Source organism: Gallus gallus, chromosome 1, assembly GCF_016699485.2.
Source record: "Gallus gallus isolate bGalGal1 chromosome 1, bGalGal1.mat.broiler.GRCg7b, whole genome shotgun sequence".
Classification (NCBI taxonomy): Eukaryota; Metazoa; Chordata; class Aves; order Galliformes; family Phasianidae; genus Gallus; species Gallus gallus.
Genome location: NC_052532.1, coordinates 49,480,504 through 49,500,504, shown reverse-complemented (window position 1 = coordinate 49,500,504; position 20,001 = coordinate 49,480,504). Strand labels below are relative to the sequence as shown.

Here is a 20,001-nt window from a genome sequence, read left to right as displayed (position 1 = left end):
CCTTCTCGGCCCTCCCCGTGCCTCGCTCGGTGCTGCAAACGCAGTCCGTGCAAAACCGCGGCAGCCGCGGAGCTGTCGTCGCACGGAGGAGCTCAAGCGTGAGGACGGGGCGCGCAGCAGCCTCGGGGCTGCTCCCCTTGCGCTGCTCCTCGCCCCGTGAGCACAGCGGGGCTCCCCGTGCGGCTCCCCGAGGCCGACACGGAGCCGCGGCTGCGTTTTCTCCTCCGATGAGCCGCGCGGGGGGCGCGATGGAGGCTGACATCACACCCGCTTTGATCCTGACAAAGGCAGACGGCTCAGCTCGTCGCCAGCGCCGCGGCAGGTGAAGCAGAAGCGATGGCGGATATTTCTGGCTGCCGCAGCGGTCGGCGGGGGGGGGGGAGGGGGAGAAGGGAGGCTGCGGTCGGGGCAGAGCTCCACGTGCGCTCCGCTTTCGGCCAAAAGAGCGATCGTGGAGCAGCGATGGTTTGGTTGTTGCTGAGTGATGGAAGCGCGCACAGTGCCAGGCCGGGAAGAGCCACTGCCTCCGTGGCGTTGTAAAGCCACGGGGAGGTGACCAAGGAAAGGCCTCCTCGGGGGTTGCTGGGTGTCAGCCGGTGGGTGGTGAGACCTCACCATGCTGGCGGTCAGTGGGCGGTTGTGTTGCTGCTGGTCGGCAGTCTGCAAGCGGTTGCATTGTGACTATATAAATACATATCTGTAGTTATCATTGCCCAGTCGTTCCTCTGTTCTGTGTTAATAAATAGCTTTTCTCTCAACCCACCAGTTCTATTCTGCTTCCACTTCTCTCCCTCGTCCCACCCGGGGGACTGCATACAGCCGCATGGCGCTGAGCTGCCGCGTGGTTACCTGCATGGCACCCGCGGGCACTCAGGGGGCTCCCAGCAGCCCCACTGCTGCCAGCAGAGCTCTGTGGGATGCGGTTGCACACACACTGGGCTGCCTTTGCTCTCTCCCAGCACGCACAAGTGATGTAATTTGCTGCAAGTGCATGTTAGGAGGGAAACGAATGACATTTCCACATATGTTGCTGGCAACTTCGGTTTCCTTTGGCAAAGGCTCCCCCCAGCTGTCTTTAGACTCGACGTAAGTCAGTTTTTTCTATTACACTCTTTATTTTAAAGTGTACGTTTCCGTGTCTTTTTGAACAACTCAGCAAAGCTTCCCAATGGGTTTCTTGACCCAAAGCCCCACTGACAGCCAGAGTTGGGGGCTCTGTGCCTCTCGCTGGGGTCTTGTCCTCCACTGAGGAGCCTGGGGGAGGTTCCATTGGTACTTAACAACAGGGAACGTTTGCCTGAGGTTTCCTGGCCATTTCCTCTTTCTCCAGTCAGGGTTTTGGCAGGAAGGTCTCACATCAAAGCTCTTCTGGGTAAAGATGTGGCTGCACAAGGACACACAGGAAGCTGGGGCTGGGAGCAGGCTGCCCAAGGAGGCGGTGGGGTCACCGTCACTGGAGTTGCTCAAGAACCATGTGGATGTGGCACTGAGGGACGTGGTTAGTGGGCATGATGGGAGGAGGCTGATAATAGGTCTGGATGATCTTAGGCACCTTTCCCAACCTTATTCAGTGGCTCTATAACCTAGTCATTTCCCCCAGAGTGCGTAGTTCCAGGCAGCACAGCCACTCCCGTACTGCTGGGCTGCTCGTGCAGGCCCACGCACAGGGATTCCTGCCTGGAACCTGTCTTGTGGGCACGGAGCAGGACAGTCTGTGTGTAGGTATGCCTGGGAGATGCCGAGTGGCACGTAGCAGCTGTACTCGTAGCGAGAGTTGAGCTGCAGCTGCGGCGTTTCCATGTGGCTGAGCTGCACGTGGCACGTCAGTGCTCGCTTGCTGAGAAACCTCTGATGTGACAGCACCTGGGAGACCATCACACGCAGCGAGCTGTTGCCACGGCACCTGAGGCACGGCCACCACTGGCTGCACAGGGCTGCAGCGGGCAGAGGGATGGGAAGGAAGCCGTGCACAGCCCTGCCTGATAGAGGTGCAGGACAGTGTGGGACGGTGAGTGGCGATGTGTGACCTGTCATTGGCACCTACAGGAACATATGGGCCACGGGTTTCTTGAGGAGAGGGCTTGCCCCTTTGCACCTGACGTGCAATCTTCCGCAAAGTCAAACTTTGCCCCTCCTGGGATATAGGGATCTGGGTGTGTACGGGCTCCGCTTTGGGCCTCGGATGGTGCTGCGGTGTTTATTAGCCCTGCAAATCCTGCTGCAGAGGGCAGCAGGGCTGGAAAAAAAACCCCACAAAACTAAGAGAAAGCGAGCAGCTGTGGCGTTCCCATCTCCATCCAAGCTACTGCCAGGCTGGGAATGGATTCATGCAGTCTCAGAATCGCTTCTGCCAGTATCCCAGTACCGGCTGCAGCGGGGCTGCACCCAGCCCGGTGGTGGATGCAAACGGTCCCTCCTCCGGGTTTGGGGGGAGGGGGGGCCGGGGGGCTCTGGGGGAGCCCCGGGCGCCCCGCGGGAGGAGGCTGCCGCTGTCCCCGCCTCCCTCCGCCGCTCGCTGCCGCCCCGCGCTCCGCTTCGCACCGGCACCGGCAGAGGCAGCGCGGAGAGCGGCCCCGTTCATCCCGGGGGGAGCGGCCCCGTTCATCCCGGGGGGAGCGGCCCCATCCCGCCGCCCGCGGCCGAGGAAGGAGGTAAGGGAGGGGGGGGGGGCTGGGGGTGATGCATGGGAAAGGGGTGCCCACCTCTGGGCTGGGGGGGAGTCGTGCAAAGCGGTGAGGCCACTGCCGCCCATTTGTGCCCCCATCGCCTGCGTGCACGCGGGCACATCGCCTCTGCGTGGGCATCGCTTCGGCACCGCTGCGTGTCCCATCTCTTGCAGACCCCTTTCCGTGCCACTGCGTGCAGCGAGCCCCCCCAGGGCTATGGCAGCTGCGGCGCTGTGTCTTTGAGAGGCTGCGGTTGCCCCTATAGGGATGTTAAGATGCACCGGTCCTGCGAGGGTTAACGCACATTTAAAACCTGCGGAGCTGCTCCAGAAAGGTGACATCTTCTCAAATGAAAGTCCCTCTTTTCAGCACTTGAAAGCAGGCGAAGGAAACTGGGATAAACGCTCAAGGACTCGGAGATGGCACTGGCAGCAAAATGGGGGGCAAAGCAAAACGCTCTGAAAGCAAAAGAGCATGATGTGAGGAACCAAAACCTGCTAAGCTCTCTTCTGCCATCATAGCAGAACAAATACATATCCGGAATCTATGCCAGTAGGTGGGAGGGAATAGTTTGGTTGTTTTTGTTTTTTTTTTCCCCCTCTGATGCTGGCAATTTTTTGCTTATGTTAGCGAGAATCGCAGCTCATTTCAGATCTAACCCTGTGCCACAAAAATGTTCATCAGAGGGCAGAAATAGAAGTCACGTTCACATGCCTCCCGCTGGGAGCCTGGGAGCGGGGTTGGGACTTTTGCTGCCAGTGCCACTCAACATATGAATGCTTCTGGGTGTGTTTCAATCAATTGATTGCTGTGGTATTAAAAAAAAAGAAGAAGAAAAAAAAGCCCACAGACAGAAGGTCCCAAGGGAGCCAAAATGGGGCCCAGGCGCACGATGGAATCATAGAATCACAGAACCATAGAAAGGTTTGGGTTGGAAGGGACCTGGAAGCCCATTCTGTTCCAAGCCCCTTCGTTCACAGCTTCTCATGGCAATCTGTTGCAGCATCTCATGCAGCATGATGTGGGAGGTAGGAGGTGTGGTGGGACCCATTGCTCGTGGCGGAGCTGCTTTCTGGGTGCTCCACAAGCTGTGTTCCCTTTCCTCCAGCAGCCATGCCGCACTTCTTGGACTGGTTTGTGCCTGTGTACCTGATGATCTCCATCCTCATCCTGGTGGGCTTTGGAGCCTGCATTTACTACTTTGAGCCCGGCCTCCAGGAAGCCCACAAGTGGCGAACGCAGAGGCCGATCATGGAACGAGACCTTCGGAAGACGCTGATGATTCGGGACAACCTGGCCTTCGGGGTGCCTGAGGTCTGATGTGCCCGCCAGGTGGATGGGAGGCCAGAGGTGGTGGGATGGCACCCACGCTCTGCTGATTTGGGTCTCCTGCTCGCCACTCACCCTCTGGCCCTACGCTCCTCAGGTTTGTACAGCACGGCAGGCTCAGAGCTTTCTGTGAGCTTGCAGGCCATCCTCCAGCCAAGAGTTTTTGCTCCTCCCCAGGGATGATGTCACCTCTTGGAGCCATTCACACAAAGGGTCCCATGTTTGTCACCTAAGCTGGAGCTGCCTGGCTTCTTGGCACCACCCCAGGAGGTCTCCGCAGGGGTAACAGGATAGGTGAAGCTCTGCCAAGCAAGGGTTCAGCAAGATCCTGAGACCAACCCTACTGAAGATGCTCTGCTTTTCTGTTGGGGTTTTGAAGACGGAGAACTTCAGAGCCTGGTGCTCACAGTCTGATGTTTTCAGGAGCTCTACCTTTGTGTTGAACATTGTTACTGATGAGGTTCGTCCAAGTCCTGTATCATGCACTGCTGCTCTGCAGCTCTCCAGATCTGTCACACAGACCTCTCCCAGTTGCCCACCCTTCTGCTCTCTGCCATTGTATGAGACAGGACACATCTCTGTGAGCTGCCTTCTTCAGAGTGGATAGGCTCCAGCTCTGTGCCGCTGTCACTTGGCTGTCACTTCAGCACAAGCTCTGAGCCATTCCTCCACCTCCTTGTCTCTGAGAAAGGACAACGCACCGCCCCTCTGTGTGGTTCCTTGAACCAACACAGGTCTCAAGTGTTGGGCTGGTATGAGTGAGCAATACGCCCTTGGTAATTCTCTGGGGGTAAGAGGCAATTTTTAGCTCTGAGGGTTTTGGCTCAGGAAGTAGTGGGTCAGGGCATCCTGTAAATATCTGAGGTCTTTCTGGCACGTTTCATCCTCCCAGACTGCAGTAGTACCGCTACTACCTTCCACACCAACACTGGGTGCCCTGGCAGGAACTGTCAGTCTCTATTCCAAACCAGAGAAGCTGAGACCCATTCCATTCAGACAAGCACTGGGGGTCTTGATGCGAATCCCCTGGCTGGGTAGCCTCTCTCAGCAGGGAAATGGAGCCAGCAGGCTTACTCATGTGCCAAAATTTGTGCTCACTGTGCTGAGCAAAGGCTCAAAACACAGGTGCAGCCTCACACAGGTGCATACCATGTTTGCTGTGCCGTGGTTGCTTGGGGCTGGGAAAAGAACTGTGCTGCATGGCACCAAGTGCCATCCTCAGTTTTATCGACCACATTCCTGCCCCAGCCCGCCGCCCTGCTCTGTGCCATGATCTCTCCACGTCTCACTAAGTACTATTGTCAATAGAGTCCACAGCAGAATAAAGGTGTGTGCAAACCGTGTGCCCGCTGTGTTGTTTCCCTGCTGTCCCCCCCGGGAGCTGCCTCTACCCAGGAGCACTCTGGTTCCTTGAGAGCCCAGCAGCTCTCCATTGGCAGGGTTTCTGCTCTGGGCATGCAGGAGGGGTGTCTGGGAACAATTAAGCCAAAGGAAAACGCTGGCTGAAAGCTGAGACTGTCTGCTCGGTTAGAGCCGTGCAGAGAATTTGAGGGAGAGGGGAAGTCTCAGATACTGAATTAAGCTGCATAAAGCACTGGAGAAGACACTTAGTGCTGGAAAACACTGGACAGCATTAAGTTGCTCTCACACATTTCATTCCCTTTTCCTGCACCATGTATAGAAATCACTGAATCATAAAAGTTGGAAAAGATTTCTGAGATTAAGTGCCCATCCCCAAGACCAGTGTCCCTCAGTGCCACATCCACACGGCTCTGGAACTCCTCCAGGGACGGTGACTCCACCACCTCCCTGGGCAGCCTGTGCCACTGCAGCACCGCTCTTTCAGGGAAGTTCTTCCTCATATTCAACCTGTACCTCTCCTGGCACAACTTGAGACCATCACGTCTGGTCCTATCGCTGTTACCTGGGAGCAGAGGCCACCCCCACCTCACCACAACCTCCTTTCAGGCTGTTGTAGAGAGGCGTTCAGGTAGTTGCAGAGAGCGCACTGCCCAAGCTCCTTTCCAAGGGGTGATGGTGCCTCTCAGCCTCAGCCCTATCCTTCGGTTCCTGCCACGAGGACACCACCAACCCCATCTGTGTCTTTGGCCAAGGCCATGTGTAGGCAGTGGAGCATTTGCGCACCATTTGCTTCCTTGTTGGGGGCAGACATTGTTAAAAAGGAATTTGCCATTTGAAAATTAAAAAAAAAAAAAGAGAGAGAGAGAGAGAGAGATACAAAAGGAAAACATTTCAAAAATTGGAAGTGTTTTGCTATCTTTTGTGAACTGTGCTCACTTTGCTTGAGAGCCAACCTGCCACCGGCGGGCCCACAAGCACAGGAGTACCACCAAGGAGGACATGGGGCTGTGTGTGGGGCTGCCCCACAGCACGGCCTGACTGCAGCGCCTCTGGGAATGGCGGGGGTGGGAGCAGCCGGACAGCGTGTGTGGGGGCACCTTGGGCAGGCCACAAGAGGCCCATTGTGGTGGCTGGAGGCGGGTGCTCAGACCGCCCGGGAGGACGGCGGCCACTCGCTGGAGAGGGCTCAGCTGCCCTCAGCCCTGTGGCAGGTTGGGGCTGGGCCCCCCAGCTGCCTCACCCTGCCGGGCCCAGGTGACCCACGCCTTCACGCCTCCGCCTACAGCCCAACATGGAGGAGGACGTCGCCTCGGCCTTCCGCCCTCCCGCCTCCAGGCTGGCTGGCCCCAGCCGCATCCCAGGCCCCCTGCCGCGACAGGACGGCCTTCCTGGTGCTCCCACCCAGCGGAGCTGCCTCTGGGTCACTCTGCGGCAGGGGGCCGGGGGGGCTCCCTGGCATCGGCCACGAGCCCCAGCCCCCGTCACTCCCGTGGCCCCGTGCCCACGGCTCATGTCAGGACGTGGAGGGGCTGAGGTCACACCGGTGGAGAAGATGTCGGGCACCGGGGACCCACGCACTGGTGGGTGTGCGCCGTGAGGTGGGCTGGGGGGCATCAGGGATGCCGTGGGGGGCAGTGCGGGGGCGTGGGGGGTTTCCCCCTCACCCTGACAGAGCTGAGGGGCAGTGGAGAGCCAGGTGAGGGGGGTGTCTGGAGGGGAACCTTGTCTGTCTGTCTGTGCATCTGTCCTAAGGCAGCTGTACTGGGCGCGCTTGTGGAGGAAGCCACTGACCCCTCAGAGCTGGGTGCTGGCATCGCCCTGCCAAAATGTTGGTGCCCAGGCACAGCTCGGGGTGGCCACAGTGCGTGGTGGGGAACTTGGAGGAGGAAACACTGAGGGAAAGGGCATCCTGCTCTGGAGCAGCCAAATGACCTACACGGCTCCCAGACACAACCAGCAGCACCTTGTGCATGCGTGTGCATACATGCACATGCACACACACGCATGCACAGGGGACGGCTGTGTCTCTGCACCAGGGGCAGGCAGCCAGCAGTTGCAGTGCCAAGGGAGGAGAGGTTTCTCACGCCTCCGCAGGCAGAGCTGAAGGGCAAATGGGTCTTAACGAGCTGTTCACAATTCCCAATTTCCCCTCTCTGTGAGGCCTCGCCATCCCCTAAAATAAAGAAATATCCAGGCGGGGAGCGTGATTTCTCAGCCACAAAGGGTTAAATACCCCCTCTGCAAACAGGCAGCTAAATCCAGGGATGCTCAGGAGGGAGAAGGTGATGTGGGGGGGTAGGAGGTGGGTGGCTGTGCGAAGGCCCCCTCATGGTGCGTGGAGCCCATCCGTGGTGCTCCTCCATCCCCGCCACCATGCCCACCCCATGGGGAGCGGGGATGGAGCTCGGGAGGGAGCGCGGGCGGGGGGGATTTTGCAGCGATGTTTAATATTCAGGTCACATGACAGTGGCAGCAGGAGCAGCACCAGCATCTCCGCTCGGCTGAAATAGCCACTGGAGAAGGAGGGGAAGGAGAGGGGGTAGAAGAGGACAGGAAAGAGAGAGGTAAAAGCGGAGTGTTGTAGCCCACCGTGCTGCGCCAGCGTCAAGCTTAGGACAGTGGGGGCAGAGCCACCCCCCCGGGAGAGTGTTCGCAGACAAAGGAAGCTTCATGTTCAAAGGTAGGATGATGCGGGCTGGCGGGGCTGGGCGATGCCGGAGGGACAATCAGGCTTCTTGTGCCCCCACGCTGCTGGGGATCAGTATCTCCAGAGGGCAGCAGGGGGGAATCAGCTTCGTATTTTTCCTTCTCATCTTTCAATGGTAGCACCGAAGGAGCAGGAGCGGGGTTGGCGGTTGTGGTGCTGATGCAGAGTAGCTGTCGCCAGGGGCTGCTCTGTAAGACAGAGATAATCCCAGCTGGTCCAGGGCCGGGAAAGCCCACGAGCTGCTCTGCCACTGCCTTGTCCCTTGTCGTTGCTGGGGCAGTGGGGATGCTCTGTGCTGCTCCCCGGGCACCTGCGTGGGTGCTGGTGGGTAGGCTGGGGACAGGCGGCTCTGGTGGGGTGGATGCCCCGGTCCTGGGATGCTCAGCATTCCCTCGCCTTGGGGTACAGCTGAGGTTATGCCAGCTCGTGCCAGCTCCTGCATCTCTGGAGAGGCTTCAGCACATGCTGCCCTAGATTTGGCTGCAGCCAAAGCCCTCTGCAGAGTGGTGAGGGCACATGGAGGAAGGCTGCTGCCAGCAAGGCTGCGGCAGCCCAAAAGGCTGGGATAGGTTCCTCTCACCAGCTTGAAATACCCTGTGATGCTCAGTCTGGGGAGCAGGGACACAGATCTGGAGCCATATGGGTGGCAAAGGAGTGTGACACGAGGGTCAGTGCCTCCGGTCAGGGCAGGAGAGCTGCAGCGAGGCTGTGGATGTGTTGCATGGGAGTGAAGCAGCTTTCCCGAGCTGGGAACTGGGTTGTGGTGGTGGCCGCCTGCTTGCAGCCCTCCCCCCCCCCCCCTTGCCGCTCAGACAAAGGATGGGAAGGCAGGGGGAGGGGATATGGCTGTATGTAGGTTATCGGGGCTGCTCTGCCCCAGGACGCCGTGGATGGAGGTCCTCGTGTCTGAGCCCACAGCTGATCTGCAGGGCCATCTCCGTCATGGATGTGGTGCAGTAGTGGTGCCCATTGCTGGCTGTGGCCTTCAGAGAGACGTTTTGGGGTGGGTTGTAGAGCTGACTGGGGCCTTCATGGGCACCCACAGCCACTCTTCTCCCTGCAAGCTGTGGCCCCAGGTGCACAGCTCTGCCTGCAGCCAGGGAGCCCATCACTGCAGCCACCCTCTTAAACCAGTTCTGCTTAGCACACAGAACAAAGCAGCAGGGAAATGGGTGGTAATGCAAACAGCGAATGTGAGTGGTTAACCTTGGCTAACCCTCTTTTCATCACAGCTGCACTGACCATAGCTCTCTGTCAATGGATACATTGGAGGGAATGGTCAGCAGGACTATGGGATGTGCCTGGGATGCATAATGCTACCCTTGACCATTTAGTCAGAGCTGTAATGAGGCTTAGCAGCAGCATTAGCATCACAGCACCTAAAGCAGAGCCGTCCCCAGAGGACAAGGCAAGCATGTTTTGTGGCTCAAGGTGCCCCACAGCTCTGGCTCTAGTCCTGAACGCCCTGACCTCCTGCTGGCTGGCCCTCAGTTGTCTCCTTGGATTCCTCCGTAGGAGCCAAGAGATGGAAAATCATAGCACAAAGCCCTTAGGTATCCCGTTGTAAAATGCGGGCTCCCATTTAGAGCCTGTGTGGGAAGCACCCTACATGGAAGGAAAGGCACGTGACTGAGAGCAAAGGGGTATTCTCTACCCTGAGACCTTCTGACTCTGATATCAGAACTCCCAGACCCACACCACTGATAAATAGTCCAGGAATTATTTAAGAAGACTCCTGGAGCTTTTTTTTTTTTTCCCTAATCTCAGGGCTTTTCATAGGTGTTTGGACTGTTGGGACCTGACTTGGAAATATGTGCTCTGGCTACTGGAGCAGTGAAGGCTGCCTAGGGATTGCCAAGTATTGCAGTATCCACAGCAGTCAGCAACAACTGTGAGCAAAGTGTCCCTCAGTGCAGCAGGACCGAGGGACGGGTTATCAGCCTTATAGTGAGCCCTGATGGTGGCTGCCAGCTCCCTCCTTCCATCTCACCCCACTCTGCCTTCTCCCACACTCTGGGGTAGGTGGGACCCCAGTGCAGGCTGCTCTGTCAGACTTTGGCAGTTTGTGGCCAGGAACAACAAGCAATGGCTCTGCTTACCCTCTGCCTTCAGTCCCCTCCATAGTTATCCCAGCATTGGAAAGATACTGAGCAGGGCTGTGTGTGGGCACTGCAAGATTTGGGGCACAGCCCAGCCATGTGACAATAATACAGGTAGCACAAGACAGGCAGGAGAGGACAAGTGAAGGGCAAGGTAGAGAAGAGCTGGCCGACTTATCTCTCCATGCAGTAGGCTTTTCTGGCTGGCAGCAGCTTTGAGAAAGCTGGAAAAAGACACGGGGAGCCTAAGGGGAGGCTCTGTCAGCAGGAGAGCACAGGTGAGCTGTGATGGCTGGAGGAGAGGGTTGTGAGAAGTGCTCAGATAGGCAGACCGCCTCTGCCAGCAGCATGAGGTGTTCCCAACTGCCAGCCCGGCTTGGCCATCACTCCCTCTCATGCCCTGGTCTCCCCAGGTGCTGCTCTGTGGGGAGGAGAGGCAGGGGCATCCTCCAGCAGAGCTGGCTCAAAGCTGAGACCTTCAGAACCAACTATCCATGAACACAATCTCCCTAATCTGGCCTGTTCTAGCTGAGCTCTCCCTGGTGCTGTCAGTGACCCCATCCCACTTGCCCCCAAAATGGCAGTCACCTGCCTGGCCACTCACTTACTCTTCTGCAGCCAATGAGATCTGCTGAGAGGAGCAAAAACAAACCCTGCTGAAATGATGGAAAGGGATAATTTAGTGTGAGATACTTGTATGGAAGTAGCATCCAAAATAAGAGGAGTGCTTACCAAGCAAAAGAGCATGCTGTCTTTGTCCTGGAAAAATAACCATCTAATGAGATAAAGCATAGTAATTAGAGTGGGAGAAGCTCCAGTTTGCAGCTGGTTGTGTATGAAGGGTACTTGATTCCCATCCCCACTTCATCTTTCTGTCCAGATCCATCCCTCATGCCTCCCTTTCCCACCAGCTTCCCTTTGTGCCTTGTCCTCTCCCAACCTCCAGCTTCCTTCTGTGGTGAGAGGGAGCTGCTCACTAATGAGGCAAGAGATGGAGATGAATGGCCAAGGCCTGCCCCAGGCTATGTGTGCCATCATCTGAAAAAGAGTCAGGGAGGCTAGGGAGCCCTCAGAGCCTTTCTCTCTGCTGGTTTGTTTTGCATGGAAGAAGCAGGGAGGGGAGGGAGGACAAAGCACAGTTTATGGGTAGGCAGGACAAACTGCACTGATCTGCAGGCAGGAGGCAAGCGTGGAGGTTGTGGATTCTGGTGAGAACTGGGAGGCAAATCAAGCAAGTGACGCACACTGGTGTTCTGGCCTCTGATTAGGAGCCCAGCCAACTTCACTGGGCGTGCTGCTGCTGTTTGGAGATAGTGATCAACACGGTCTGTGCTCAAGGAGCCCTGCTTGTCCAACTCCTCATCCACATTAATACGTAGAAGACTATGCTGGAAACTCAAGTGGATGTTCCTCCATGAAGAGCCTTACTGCTAAAATCTTACTGTCTTGTCATGCTCAGCAGCCCTTGAAATGGACACTTAAAGCTGCCTTCCACAGGGCAGCAGGGACGTCCTCATCACACCTGAGTGATGATTTCTCAACCTTTCTCCCTGTGCAGGACCAGTGGAGAACAAAAACGAAGCAGCCATGTCTGAGCTAGTTCCAGAGTCGCGACAAAAACCAGTTGTGCCGATGAAACCTGTGGGCATTAATGCCAACTTATTGGGCTACATTGGTATTGACACCATCATTGAGCAGATGCGCAAGAAGACCATGAAGACAGGCTTCGACTTCAACATTATGGTTGTAGGTATGCAGGGATCAGTGGAGGAACTGGGAGCCATGGCTGGATACTCTCCCATGAGGCCAGGTGGGAGAGCAAGCCCTGAAGGGAGGGCATGAAGGATCAGACAGTGCTCACTCACTCTTGGAAAATCATATAATCATTACGGTTGGAAAAGACCACTAAGATCATCCAGTCCAACCTGTCAGCCCATCCCCACCATGCCCACTAATCATGTCCCTCCGTGCCACATCCACATGGCTCTGGAACACCTCCAGGGACGGTGACTCCACCACCTCCTTGGGCAGTTTGTTTCAATGCATCACCACTCTTTTGGAGAAAAAAAAAAAAAATCCAATTACCCAACCTGAAATGACACTTTGTACAAGACAGGGAGATACCTACCACACTTCTTCATTCTGGCTTTCTGGCTTCTCTGAGTCTGCTGCCATTGCTGGGCTGTGGCAGATGTCGTAAGCTTTCTCTTTGCAATCCTCAGGTCAGAGTGGGCTGGGAAAGTCTACGCTGGTGAACACCCTCTTCAAATCCCAAGTGAGCCGCAAATCTTCAGGCTGGAACCGGGAGGAGAAGATCCCCAAGACAGTGGAGATCAAAGCCATTGGACACGGTAAGAACCAGGCTGCTGGTTCCGATGCTTCTACCTGGTCCTGCAGAAGAACCCAATACTTTGCTATAAGGCAGCCCTTTGTCCATGGGAAACTAAAGGAGAAGTGCCGGGTTTAGGTGACCTCAGACATAGCCAATGCTTTTCTGAAGCAGTGGTGCATTCCACTGATGTCATAGACAAAAGCAAGAGGCAGAAAAAGTGTTAGAGGTATTTCCCCTGCCGAGACATTGGTCTGTATGTGTGGATTAACCATTGTGATTCCTATCTGCAGACATTTAATGCTCTATACCAACTGCACTGTTGGGTCCTATCTGAAACTTGGCAGAGCACGTGTTCTCATGGAAAAACATCAGCATAGCTTTTAAACAGTGAGGAGCAATGAGCATCAGCTCAAATTCAAGGTGATATGTGGAGGAGAGGACAAGCTGTGTAAGTTAGGTGGGCCACATAATAAGCGCAAATCCATTTTCCTGCAGAAGAGTGGTATCAGGTAGCTTTAATGCAGAGGTTACCAAAATTCAGAGTCAGGAACTCAAGAGAGGTTCACAACAGTTGAGGCATGACCCAGCCTGACCTGGTTGTGCTTGGTGGACAGGGATGAGGGCAGGATACTCTTGTTCTCTTGTAAGACACAGAGACTCATGATGGAGAAGGTTCCTAGAGAGGCATATGACAATTTGCAATTTCTTTCTCAGTTATTGAAGAAGGTGGGGTCAAAATGAAGCTGACAGTGATCGACACCCCAGGATTTGGAGACCAGATCAACAATGAGAACTGGTGAGTTTTACCTCGTCAAGACCTTCATGTCCCATAAAGGGCTGCAGTTATGTTGATACGTGGAGTGTTGCTCAGTTACTTACCTTGGAAAGTGTCTGGGATCCTGCTGCACTCACGGGTCAGCAATTGGGATGCAGAATTTTGAGCACCCTGGGTTTACGTGTGTGCTCAGAGGTATGTGCACATTAAATAGCGAGTGCCTATTTCCGTGCCTTAAAAATCTTGCCCCCACTCAAACACTAAGAAACGCCTGCCCTCATTTTGTTCTCAACCCTCCACCCCCAATACAGGTAAAATGCAGCCATGCTGCCAGACCAACTCACTGCCAGGAAACCAGGCAAAAAGCTGTAATCCCCTTCTCAGACTGAGTTCCACTGAATTCTACATGTGCTCCTTTAGCTGAAAATTGAGCTGTTCTGCCCAGAATCAGGCGATTCAATTTTTTCTAAGATTTCTCACAGAGGCCGCTCCCCAGCAGCCGCTTGCCATGGCACCATCAGGTCTTTCCTTCCCTCTTCCACTGATTTAACTGCTGACTTCCACAGCAGTTTGCTCAGTTGGAAAACTCTTAAACATCTCTGCTGGTGGTGGTGGGTTGGTTTTTTTGTTTGTTTTTGTTTGTTCGTTTGTTTGTTTTTAATGCCAGAGTCTGCTTTACCGCTGTCAGAGCTGGGAACACTGTAGGCAGGAATATGAGGAGATTTGTACCTGTCTATTCATCTCTCTCTCCCACCTTAACAGCTGGGAGCCTATTGAGAAATACATCAACGAGCAATATGAAAAATTTTTGAAAGAGGAGGTGAATATTGCAAGGAAGAAACGAATTCCAGACACTCGAGTGCACTGCTGCCTCTACTTCATCTCTCCCACAGGCCACTCGTATGTATGCAGTTCCCTGTCCTTCCTCATCCCCTTCATGCCACTGTGGCAGATACACACCCTGTACTGCTCAGTCTCAGCCACAGGACCAGGATTCCTACCAGCAGGGCTGGATGCTATTAGCTTAAATTTAGGCATTACAGGGCTTGAAAGGGTATGGATGACCAAGGCAGGAGAAACACCATTGTGCTTTCTTTGGGAGTGGGCAGGATGGATGGGAACTGACGCCCTGATGCTGGGAGAGTCACTAGAAGGGCAAGAAGGGTAAATTGACCCCTTCCATGTTGTTCCTTCTTGGGCTGCAGCCTGCGGCCCTTGGACCTGGAGTTCATGAAACATCTCAGCAAGGTAGTGAACATCATCCCGGTTATTGCCAAGGCTGACACCATGACCTTGGAGGAGAAGACCGAATTCAAACAAAGAGTGAGTATCTCTCCTACTGCATGGGATCCCTCCCTTCCCTGGCTGGGAGATGGGAGAAATGAGCCATATCCTTTCTGCTGGGACTGCAGTTCAGTCCACAGGGCACTCACAGTCCAGTGTTGGATTGGCGGGTAAGTCCTGGCACTGCCCTGAAGATGCAGCTGTCCATGGCTCTGAGATCACATCTATTAGAGGGGGAAGAACAGTGGGCATCCCTGTGACATTCCATGATATGTTCTGACATGGGAATTACAGAGCCAAATAAGTAGACTGGGCTGGAGAAGAAAAACTTGTCACTGTTGCCATGTGTCCTCACTTTGCTTCACACTTCAATGGGGACAGTCCTTCCAGCCCTTCCCCACTGGAAGGATGTCCCAGATATGTCTGCCCAACCATCCTGCCTGCCTTCCCTTCGGGTCTGTGTTGCTTTGTGCTCCAAAATTTCTCTCTGCCCAGGTGCGCAAAGAGCTAGAAGTGAATGGGATCGAGTTTTATCCCCAGAAAGAATTTGATGAGGACCTGGAGGATAAAACAGAAAACGACAAAATCAGGGTAGGAAACATTTTATTGTGGGAGGGGAAAGGGGGGTTGAGGGCTGGTCAGATTTAATGAGTAAAACAGACATGTGTCACTAGGTTTTAAGTGCTTCATGGTCCCCGAGCAAAAGGTGCAATGGACACAAGAGAATGCCTTTCATCCTTCCTAGTTTAATTTGTCCCTGTCATCTCCACAGGGTGCTAGGAAGGCTGAGTGAGGAAGGACTGTACTTCGCCTCCTCTTGCTGTATGCTGTTTGGCCTCCACTAAGGACCAAAGGGCCAAGTTCATCCCCTGTTCCAAACAACCATCTCATGAGCTCAGGCCAAACTCTACCTGAAAAGTAGTCCAGTGCTTTGCCCTGCCAATTCCTGTGAGAAGGGATGTCTCATTCTTCCTACCTCAGAGAGGTAGAAACCATCTAATTTCCAGCCTGTGTTTTTTCATAGCCATGTTGTACCCAGGATTATATGTGTTCTTGTGCCAACACTGACTCGAACATTTCTCCTGCCTACTAGTCCCATCAGCTAGAGAACAGTCTTATCCTTTGCTGGCCTTCTTCTGGTCAGCTAAATGAGACAAGCTCCTTTGGTTGAGCTTCCCATTCTCCCGTATTCCACTATCACTTTTTTATGTGCCTGCTCTAGTTTGATTTGATTTTCTGGCACTGGTGTGGGTACCCAATACTCCTCTGTCTTTTCTGAGATCTGAACTGCTAAGCCCTTGGACCACATGTGCTCTCTAAACAATCACATCACACTCGTGACTGACTGTGACTTGTGATCATCTTGTGACTGACTGGCACATGGGGTCCTTCCCCTCCTTCAGTCATTGCTTGTGCACAAACTTAAAAGTCATAGCAGAACTTCGTGGTGTTATTCCCTAAATGCTGCTCTTTGTGCCTCAAACTTATATTTTCTTGGATAATAACCTAGTCTGCCTCTGGACTGACAACACCTCCTGGCTTTGTGACACTACTGCATTCAGTTAGCCTACTCATTATTTTTAGGGCTAGACTATTCACAGAAATATTGTCTTCCATGGCAGTCGCCAAGAAACTAGCAGTAACTAACTGCCTGGCAGCCTGACACTTGCTCTTTCAAGCTCCCTAGCTGCCATAGCCCCAGCAGAAATTCCCACCTCCCCCAGATTCATTAATCACTTCCCATTTGGCAGCACATCACACGCTCTGGGGGAGACCAGATGGGTTTTGCTTCTCCTCCAAACTGTTACTGTTTGTGAGGAAGGCGCCACAATTTGTTCTGCACTTCAGCCTAATTGCCCCGGGTTTGGTAGTCTCACACGTGAGAAATAAACTTAATAATAAAGAGTAAATAATAATAAAGAATAGAACATCCCATTCCTGTGGTAATTGCAATCCTTTCCCAGGTCGAGGGAAGTCTGCAAAGCAGGATAAATCTATGAACAGCCAGACAGCCTTATGGATAGTAGACTCTCTCGCACCCTGTTCTCTGGAAGCAGGAACTTTCTCCCTGTGTGTAAATATATCTTGATCCACAGTAGTCTCACCTACTGTCCCATTTCCCATAGTCTTCTGGCCTTCCTCAGTACAACCATTTCAGCAATTGAGCTTTGAATGTTCATGTGATCTGTTGAGGGGATTATTGTGAGATTTTCTAGCGAAGAACTGCAAACTTAAAGAGAAATACTCACTGCAAAGTATTCCAGTGAGGAGCCCCAGGATGACAGACACTCACCTACTATGACAAAGCACCTGCACTCTGGTCACCTTGCCCTTCAGAGATGATGGAGATGTGTGCACAAAAGCTTTACTCCCTTCTCTGGAGCCTTTGGCATTGATGTAAGATACACACTAAGCCCAGGGGGTGCAAGGACACCAGTAAAACAAGAGCCCAAAATGCTGTGGATAGCAGTGATGAATGAAGTTTTGCTTTGGAGAACCTCCTCCCTTGCAAAAGGCTTTGCATTTGGTGAGGTGCAACGAGGAGAGGTGGCTAAGGAACAGTGATGGTGCTGCTTTCTGGAACGGGTTTGATAGGTCTCTCCACATGTCTTTCCCTAGCAGGAAAGCATGCCCTTTGCAGTAGTGGGCAGTGACAAGGAGTACCAAGTGAATGGCAAAAGAGTCCTGGGCAGGAAAACACCTTGGGGAATCATTGAAGGTAAGGAAACTCTTGCTTTTGGGAGATGATAACAGTGTCCTGATAACACGTCCCATGGCTACTTTCCCATGCCTTTTGTCTTTGTGGGGGTTTTTTGTTTTGTTTTTTGGTTTTTTTTTTTTTTTTTTTTTTTGAAACCAAGCAAGAAGAGAACACTCAAATAGCTCTGCTTGGAGGGAACTACCATTGCCAATGTAGTACCACTATTGCTAACTGGCAGAACCATTCTCAGCACCATGGGGTGTGTGAAGCTGAGCTCCTTGGTTTTCCAACGAAAACCCACCTGTGACCACTCAGCATATCTGCTCAATGCCTGAGAGCTTGTCTGCTGTTCAAACAGCTGTCCATTCTTTCTGAAGCATGCCACCTGAAACATGCATGTCCCATAGCAATGACCTTCCCATGCTCTGTAACCACAAGCAGGTTGCTGAAAAATCAAACATAACATTTCCTTGCTTTCTTTTCAGTGGAAAACCTCACTCACTGTGAATTTGCCCTGCTTCGAGATTTTGTCATTAGGTAAGGCCACAGTCATGCCCACGACTCTTATGTCTTGATGAGAAGGGAATCTTCCTGAGACCCTCTTAGAGTGAAATAGTCCTTATGGGAGGGAAGATACGGCACTTTTCAGGCAGTAAAAGCTTATGTGGGGTAGGGTTGGATTGAGTTTAGGGGTAGGTACTCTAGTGCCTCTCTTGAGTACCACTATGTGGTCAAGTAGGTGCTGGTTTTCATGTATCATCTGGACACAACAAGAAACACAGGGTAACAGCACCCTTCTTTAATCCTATCAATTGCATTAGGTTCCAACAACTTCTAGTTGTTGCTGATATAGGTTTGGATTGAAGTCAGTGATAAAGAATCCACTACCCTATCCTAGACCATCTTTTCAGTGGTGCTGCCCAGTGACAGGACAGGGGGCACAGCACAGAGAGAGACTGCAGTCCATATCCTGCATCCTGCCTATGTGACCTCTTGCATGCAGATATTCCATCTCTCTGTTGCATTATGGCACCTGGATAGGAAGAGGGTAAGTTTGTTAACCAGACTGACTGGAGAACTCTTCCATTTATCTCAAGGAATAAAATGATAGATAGAAAGCTAACACCGATAGTGCTGATGCTGGTTATCATATCCTCTCTCACTCTGTCCCACGCAGGACTCACCTTCAGGACCTGAAAGAAGTGACCCACAACATCCACTATGAGACCTATAGGGCCAAGAGGCTGAATGACAATGGAGGGCTGCCCCCCATGACCTCTGAGACAGAGGAAAACCATGAAAGTAACCTGTGAATGACACCCTTGACATCACCTGGTGTCTCTGGATATGACAACCCACCCCTGCTACCCCTGGCTCTACCATGAGCCTGTCTCTGAAGCATGTGGAGCATCCTCTGTGTGTGTGAGAGGGTGCGTGTGTGTGCGCGTGTGTGCCTACCTGTGTGCCAGAGGGGGACCAAAGGCATCTTCTCTGCCCTTCCCAAATTGTCCTCATTCTCGGTTTGTATTTTGCACAGTGGACTGTCTGTCATCTTCCTTTCTCTCGTTGCTGTCTCAGCTGTGTGTCTTGTCTGGGGGAAATGGGGGTGGGGGAATAACTTATGGGGGCAAGAGGGCTTTGGAAGTGGGAGGTGCGGGGCATGGTGGGGTCCTGTTTTTATTCCTTGGGGACGTGGCATGGAGAGACTCCGGGGCAGATGGCAGAGTTCTTGATGGGTGGGAAGGTAGCCCACTGCTCAGGGAGGATGGTGGCCCAGCATTTTATCTCCATTTTTTGCTGTGGCTTCCCATAGTGAAATGGCAGCTTGAAAGTGGATAGATGGGAAAAGTGACAGATTGACAGGTTTTGTGGTTCAGGGAAAGTGAGTGGTAGAAGAAGACAGGTTGTGAGCTGTAGCATCTATGTGAGAAACATCAAAGTACGTGGGGGAAAGAGCCATATTTTCCAGAATTAAAGAATAAATGAACACCAAGATGTCTTCCTTGGTGTCCACTGGTGATGCGAACACAAAAAATACCTTCTCCTCACCAAAATATCTGTGTTTGTCACTCCAGCAGCCCCAGCCTATGCTAATCCCCTGCCCCTCATACAGCTCTCCTGCCTCCCATGTCCTCTCCTTTACTTTTGTCTTCACTCCCTTTTAACCCTCTGTAGCTTTCTTCCTTTCTCTCCTTACCTCACTTTCTCTGCTCCCAGCCCTTTCTGTCTCTCCCTCATTTCCTTCAAAATCTTCCCTTTCTCTGAGTCCTTTCCTCCTCCACATTCACCTCTTCCTTATCAGTGTGCTTTTTTTGTGTCATATTGAAAAGCCGCTGTTTCGCCTTCACTTGGAGGAAGCGGGGAGAGAAGGTAAAAAACCCACAAGGAGAAATATGCACAGTTTTACTGGAGGCTAAATTATAGATTCATAGAATTGTTGCAGTTGGCAAAGACCTCTAAGATCACTAAGTCCAACCATCAACCCACTACCACCATGCCCACTAACCATGTCCACGTGTGCCACATGCACATGATTCTGGAACAACTCCAGGGACAGTGACTCTGAGAGGGCTCACAACAGCCCTGAGTGTGGCAGTCTGCCCATCACCTAGAAGAAGCATGTCACCCAGCTGCCAGGGGCTGTACCCCAGAAGAACATCTGGTTGCATTAGCAGTGCACATGCAGAAGGTCATGGTGTGGGATGGTAGTGCTGCAAGTACAGGGAAGTATGTTGGGTTGGGATGG

General features: G+C 53.2%; 2 protein-coding genes across 14 annotated transcripts; both read left to right on the top strand.

Annotated features, from left to right (window-relative positions):
• Nucleotides 1-1,011: 1,011 nt before the first annotated feature.
• LOC100859314 (uncharacterized) lies at nucleotides 1,012-5,338 on the top strand. Of its 10 annotated transcripts, none has more exons than NR_173082.1 (3): nucleotides 1,012-1,086; nucleotides 3,775-4,092; nucleotides 4,173-5,338. NR_173082.1 is itself a non-coding variant. In NM_001395970.1 (2 exons), exon 2 carries the CDS (start codon nucleotides 3,780-3,782, stop codon nucleotides 3,984-3,986), a length of 207 nt encoding a protein of 68 aa, NP_001382899.1. In that variant the 5' UTR covers nucleotides 1,012-1,086; nucleotides 3,778-3,779; the 3' UTR covers nucleotides 3,987-5,338. The 10 variants fall into 10 exon arrangements, 7 of the variants coding, with proteins under 7 accessions (NP_001382899.1, NP_001382898.1, NP_001382900.1 ...); NR_173084.1 differs by lacking the exon at nucleotides 1,012-1,086 and adding an exon at nucleotides 2,540-2,651 and having other exon boundaries at nucleotides 3,778-4,092; NR_173083.1 differs by lacking the exon at nucleotides 1,012-1,086 and adding an exon at nucleotides 2,540-2,651.
• A 1,170-nt stretch (nucleotides 5,339-6,508) lies between these two features.
• On the top strand, nucleotides 6,509-19,257 carry SEPTIN3 (septin 3). Of its 4 annotated transcripts, none has more exons than XM_025155078.3 (10): nucleotides 6,509-6,937; nucleotides 11,722-11,913; nucleotides 12,386-12,514; nucleotides 13,210-13,291; nucleotides 14,033-14,170; nucleotides 14,476-14,593; nucleotides 15,050-15,145; nucleotides 17,174-17,273; nucleotides 17,741-17,792; nucleotides 18,433-19,257. In XM_025155078.3, exons 1-10 carry the CDS (start codon nucleotides 6,649-6,651, stop codon nucleotides 18,566-18,568), a joined length of 1,332 nt encoding a protein of 443 aa, XP_025010846.3. In that variant the 5' UTR covers nucleotides 6,509-6,648; the 3' UTR covers nucleotides 18,569-19,257. The 4 variants fall into 4 exon arrangements, with proteins under 4 accessions (XP_025010846.3, XP_025010847.3, XP_025010853.2 ...); XM_025155079.3 differs by having other exon boundaries at nucleotides 6,520-6,937; nucleotides 17,177-17,273; XM_025155085.3 differs by lacking the exon at nucleotides 6,509-6,937 and adding an exon at nucleotides 7,816-8,037 and having other exon boundaries at nucleotides 17,177-17,273.
• Nucleotides 19,258-20,001: the final 744 nt, after the last annotated feature.

What these genes read in the sequence shown, in the direction of transcription:
- LOC100859314 (XM_046905243.1), top strand. Translation starts at nt 2,934, where the DNA reads ATGTTAAGATGCACCGGTCCTGCGAGGGTTAACGCACATTTAAAACCT. An exon ending in TGCGGAGCTGCTCCAGAAAG is followed by an intron (nt 3,001 to 3,774) that starts GTGACATCTTCT and finishes CCTTTCCTCCAG; the next exon opens with CAGCCATGCCGCACTTCTTG.
- SEPTIN3 (XM_025155078.3), top strand. Translation starts at nt 6,649, where the DNA reads ATGGAGGAGGACGTCGCCTCGGCCTTCCGCCCTCCCGCCTCCAGGCTG. An exon ending in CACCGGGGACCCACGCACTG is followed by an intron (nt 6,938 to 11,721) that starts GTGGGTGTGCGC and finishes CTCCCTGTGCAG; the next exon opens with GACCAGTGGAGAACAAAAAC. An exon ending in CTTCGAGATTTTGTCATTAG is followed by an intron (nt 17,793 to 18,432) that starts GTAAGGCCACAG and finishes TGTCCCACGCAG; the next exon opens with GACTCACCTTCAGGACCTGA.